Raw genomic sequence first — 6,000 nt, forward strand, 5'->3', positions numbered from 1 at the left:
TCATGTTCTCCTATTATAACTCAATAAACAGATCAATATTACATTATTTATTCAATTAAATTCCAGCGCCTGTTTTGCTGTACACTTGTCACATATTTGCAATGGCTGGGTCTTCAATATTAAAGTTGCCATGACATGGACTTCACCCTATTTTATAAATGCATCTTATTGTGAACAATTCAACTATGCTTGTTTCATAAAATAAAATAATTGGCCTTCAAATGTTTAATCATAACTGGATCTTCTGGTGAAAAAACAGACTTCTCTAAACATTTCTTCCACATAAACCCACCCCTTTCTGACAAGTGATTGCAAGTTCACATTCAGATGTGCCTCCATACAACAAAATCAGGTTTAAAATATGCATGTAAAAATACGCAAAAAATAAGATTTGTCGCTACTTCTGTTTTGGGTTGCAACTTTAAAATTCTGGGCGATACCAAAAAGTCAATGCTTATTTAATTTACTGATAAATTAAATAAATATCCAGTATCAACCAATTTCTAAAGGAAACACATGGTGCAACTGTACGTTTCTCGTTCTTTTTGAGTAATTGAGATGGTGTAGCTCCTTTTGTCATTATAACCCAAAAATTCAATAAAAAAAGAACAAAACAAAAACCAAAAAAGAAAACGCTTTTTCTTGTCATCATGTCTTAACACAACTCTTCAGGCATTTCTTTAAGCGAGAACGTCTGCATGCAGGAAGACAAGGTGTGTTTCTGCCCCATGCAGACATGCAAATAATACAGAACACCTCAGTACCTCACCTATTTGTGTCTTTCCCGCGACATTGAGCAGGATGAAGAGAGGAGCCAGAGGCAAAAAGGAAATACGGCGTCTTATCTTTCTCTAATATCGTGCCCCTCCCACAGGGTTGCAAATGGAACGGTCCGCAAAAATGGTGCAATCTGCTGAGTCCTCTCCAAATGCTATTTTCACAGGCACTACAGGTTGCCCTCTCTTATCTACTAAAGCCACTTCAATTACAAGCTGTCATGGGGGGCAATGGAGATACAAAAAGAGAGAGACAAAAACACTTTGTATATCGGACGTTTTAAGCCGTGTCCAAAGAGAACATGCATTTTCATGAGGGGTCACATGTTGAAGTCAATCTGCACAATACGCTCATTCTTATCCTGAAATTCCATGCAAAAACATTTACTCAAATGCAGCTCTATGACTAGAAGCAGGGCATGTTTGGGGAGCTGTGCTATATTTGGATCACGAGAAGCTGCAATAAAATGGAGAGAGTCGCAGAAAAAGCGAGCGATAATGTGTTACAGTCTGGTAATGTAGCAACATGCGATAATAGACCACCTGCAGCCTACACAGTTCAGAGCATCAGTTTGTGCAGAGAAAAACCGGGCTGCGGAGCTTCTCTCAGACAGGCGGAGGAAAACGGGCCGCTTTCTGACCTTTTAATAGCTGAATAAGTGAGCAATGCTAATCGTCACCTGAACGTGTGCATCAGGAAAGCCCATGCTCCATCAAGCAGTCATCAAGACAAGACAAAGAGCTAAAATACTCCCTTCTCTAGGCCTTTCTTCAGCCTCTCTCTTCCCTTTTGTCAAATATATAATTGCAGGGCTGAGGAAGAGAGATATGGAGCCAGCATGTTATTTTAATGCAGTGTCAACTCCAATGAAGGTCGTGTAGTGGGAAGCGCTTCCCTGAGCAGAGAGCAATTATGGTTTTCAGCGCGCATAATCAGGAACCCACAGCAGATGGCTTTGAGAGGAAGCCAACACCAGAACAGCTCTTCCCTCCTCGCACACATGCGCACTCAGAGCACAGCCAGGACCGGCATAATGCCTTTGAATACATGAACAGGTGCTCTTAAAAGAATAAAAAGACAAAAAAGGTGTCCCAATAAACACCCTGAACACACCTGGGTGGTAGTGGGCAGGTGCACCAGACAGTCAAAATAATGAAAAAATGTTGCTATTTAACAAATATTTGCAAGCCTTCACAGTATATCATTATTTTTAACATTATAAATTTAAACATGTATTTACTTGTTTTTTATGTTTTCTAACATGCATCCTGTGTCACAGTATCATGTGGTATACATTTGTAGATCTAGAGGACCCGCCAAAAGTTTGGAAACTCCCTAGGCAAGGGTTTTGGGCAATATTAACACAAGTCCTTAGTTTTGTGACAGCTTAGCACAAATTATAAAAATGTTTTGTTAAAAAAAAAAAAAAAAACAAAAAAAAAAAAAAGGAGAAAAGGAAATATATTCAGAGCAGAGGAAATCTACTTAAAATCAACCTGATCTTAGCTGGTCTTTTAGTTTGTTCTTTTGGATGGTTTTAGAGAACTGATTCTCAACCAGGGAGACAGGGCCTACTAGGGGGCCTCAAGATTACTTAAAATTACTCAAAATAAGAAAAAAATAGCTTTAAAGGGGCAATAAAATGGAGAGTCAAAATGCTCTTAATATTTGGATATATAAGAAGTTACTCTGCAAGGAAAATGTACATGGAGTAAATAACATTGAGAACCACTGTTTTAGAGGGGGTTTTGGCATTTTTCTGCTGGTCAGTCTTTGAAACTTGGTCCCACTTTATATTAGGTGACCTTAACTACTATGTACTTACATTTAAAATTAATCATTCGATACAAAGTACTTATTGTGTACATACTGTCCAAGTTTTTATATTGTACTTATATTTAAAAAAATACCTGCATGTAATTACATCTGTAAAAAAAATTACTACACTTTTAACTACACTGTCTCTTACATCTTAACCCACACTTAAACGTACCCATACCACCAAACCTGTCCCTAACTTTACCCGTATCCCACCTCAGTAGCACCAGAAGTGTTCTGCAATACAATATGAACACAATAAGTACATTGCGTTATTTTTTGATTTAAGGGCATAGCAGTTAATGCCACCTAATATAAAGTGGAACAGGAAACTCCACCTGAACACCATCTTGGCTAGGCTGATCTTAAACCAGCTAAGCATGTTTTTTTTCAGCAGGGAAATTCTATTTATAAACCAACTCTAAACTGAACGACTAGTTGGCTAATTAGTCTTAAGGAAAGATGGTTTCACGTTTACCCCAATTGGACGTGTTTCTTGGGGTTACATAAGATGTTCCTACACTCAAAAACACTTAAAAACGGATTAGAACAGAATGCAGCGGTCTTTAAAAGTTGGACTATTTTGAACTTGAAACGGCGTCTAAAAAACATCATTGGATGTGACGCAATAGTCAAAAATATCTGTCTGAATGTGTACAGCTGTAACTTTTCTGAAAGAGTTACACCATGCAAACGGTCTAACAGCTAAAAGCCCAGTGCGGCCCGCTAATTAAATTTTAGATCAACTCATCAACCTCAAAAATCAGTTGTGGGACAACTAGTTGATTAGCCGACTGTTGTGACCCATCCTGAGTGTTTAAAAGGAACAAATTCACACATTCAGAGGTACACGTACAAGAAAACAAACAATCACCTTCCCACACACAAAGACAAAAAGCCCCGCGTTCATGTGCACAAACTCACACATAACACCCTGGAGGACATGTTGTGTGGGATAATGAGGAACAGATTTGATATGCTGAAAGGACAGAACAAAGAAATTAGCGGCATAGCAGTGTGTGTGGAGCACCCTCGAAGAGGGTGCACACAGACACACCCATCTGCTCAGACATGTGCAGAACAAAGACCAAGGGATGAGTCTGTGTGAGGCCACAATCCTTCGCTGCAGAAGAAAATGCAGATGCTGGAGTGTTTCAAGCACATCCACAGAAGAAATAGGGAATCTAGGAGCGAGTGAGGTACAATTGGGCTCAGATCAGAGGAGTGAGAGAGGCTGAAAATAAAAGGATGAGATGTTCCTTCTCACCTTCTCCTTCCAGTGCAGTATCCCGATGATGACGAGAATAAAGACGCACACGCCAATCAGTGCTATCGCTGTCAATAAGACTATATTACTGGGGGTTAGGTAGAGCTTTGCACTCCAGCTAGAAAAACAGACAGAAAGACAAAAGAAAACTTTTCAGAGCACCATCTTTAAAACTTTAAACATCATTCAAAACTCTGAAACGACATGAGAGAGAGCACATAAAGACATTACACCGAGCGAAACCTGTGTTGATCATCAAAACAGTGACATGCAGAGTTTACAGCACTGACAAAACCTCTTATTAGCTCTGTGTACCTTCATGCGCGAGCTTTAATATGATGATTCAAAGAAGTCGAGAAAGCTAAATATAATCAGTCCTGACGCATTCTCTGACAAGCTTGAAACATCAGGACATCAAGATGAGACGCTTTAAATAACAGACCGAGAGCGAGCGAGAGCACAAGAGGTGGAATGCTCTCCATTTACTGGAGAGAATGGAACGAGAGATGCTCTGTTTATCATTGTGAATTGTTTGAAAGCAAAACGGCAGCTGAAGGAGCCCGAGCGGGGCCTGTTTTCAGAATAGCGGGAAATCAAGTGATCTGCTCAAATATTTATGATAAAGATTGGCGGACAGCTTCATTAAGATACATTTCGGCTGTGCTGGTAAACACATTAAATATTAATGCTTGAGGAAATACCTTCTCACGGTCTTGATTAAGGCTAGTGACGGATGCAGTGACAGTGTGAAACTGCTTTTAATTACTTGAACAAGTTTATTCTATCTAATTGGCTGTGAGTTTGCATCTCTATTGGATATTAATAAACGTAGGAAATATTTGTAAAGTGTACACAGAAATGTTGTGGAAAAAATTTATTGTAAAATTTACAATTTTTCTATGTAGAATTCATATATTGTTTTATACTAACAGTTCAGGGAGGAAACAATTATAGTAATTAGTATAATTAGTATATTTATATATTAGTATATACAATTTATATAATTGGCTAGTCAATTTTTCCATAAAAGTTAATTTAAGACTTTGAATAAAGATTTCCTACTTAAGTATGTGTGTGGTCCAGGTACTACCTGCATTGTGGGAACCATAATGAATAGTAAAACCTGAAATTTTCATGCTGTGGGGACAAAATTACGAGCATCATCATACTAAATTATTAGTATAATTTTTTTTTTGAAAATGTTTTCTGTAATGATTTTATGGTTAGAGGATAGAATGTAAAGTCTGTGCAGTATAAAAACCGTGTCTACGGAAAGTTTTTATAAAACACAAAACCCAGTGTGTGTGTGTGTGTACCTGCGAGGGTCATTCTGTGGGTATGGTATAACGATGAGCTGGGAGTTAGGAATGATAGCGGTCCATTCCTGTTTCCTCACATCCTGCAGGAGAAATAATATGATGGAAGAGAGAGAGAACGAGCGCAAAGAATATTAGTTCCATTGCCTTTATGGAAATTACAGCACATTCAATTTCTGCAGCTGTCCTTTGGCAAACATGCACTTGAGCTGATGTGCCTGGAAGACGGGGGAATTTGAAGGAGGTTGTATTATTGTATAACTGGAAATTATTGAAGTGAGGAGTCTTAATGGAGAAGAGGGCATGTTTAACACAAGTCTATCTTTAGTCATCATTAAATACATAATGGCTGATACGCAGTTCCAACATCACTTGTCACCCAATTTAGCCCACATTTAGACTGTTTAACTAAACTTTTACAAGCTAGAGGGAGAGCTACACTTCAAGTGCTGATATTCTCAGTGTGAAGTGAAGCTTCTGTGCTATTACTGAAGCGAGGAAGAGCGATGAATCCAATCAGAGAATTCAGCATCACTTTAAAGTGCAGATGAGTAGGTGGGAAGCCATTTGCAGGCAGGTGATCAAAGCTACACAAAACAAGTTTTAAAAATATCTGTGAAGTTCAACTCCGTTACCTCAAACTGGCTACAACCCAATCAAATTCTTCAGCCGCTAAGCCCATGTATGATGTTCACTTCAAATACTCTATGCAGGCCAACCGAATTGCTAATTTGTCAAATATTTACTCTGCTCTTAGAGCGATACTAATAACAATTAAGCACTGACAGAACTAAGACGGGAGAGCCAATGAAAACAGCCTTT

General features: G+C 38.6%; 1 protein-coding gene across 1 annotated transcript in view; it reads right to left on the reverse strand.

Annotated features, from left to right (window-relative positions):
* Positions 1–6,000, reverse strand: part of LOC306885430 (T-cell immunomodulatory protein-like) — a 137,805-nt gene that overhangs the window by 2,956 nt on the left and 128,849 nt on the right. The window contains exons 16-17 of the mRNA XM_079441930.1: positions 5,179–5,261; positions 3,863–3,980 (exon numbers count right to left, since the gene is read on the reverse strand). Coding sequence (XP_079298056.1) covers positions 3,863–3,980; positions 5,179–5,261 — 201 coding nt within the window. The remainder of the gene's footprint in view (positions 1–3,862; positions 3,981–5,178; positions 5,262–6,000) is intronic.

This window comes from Barbus barbus (genome assembly GCF_936440315.1).
Source record: "Barbus barbus genome assembly, chromosome: 2".
NCBI lineage: Eukaryota > Metazoa > Chordata > Actinopteri > Cypriniformes > Cyprinidae > Barbus > Barbus barbus.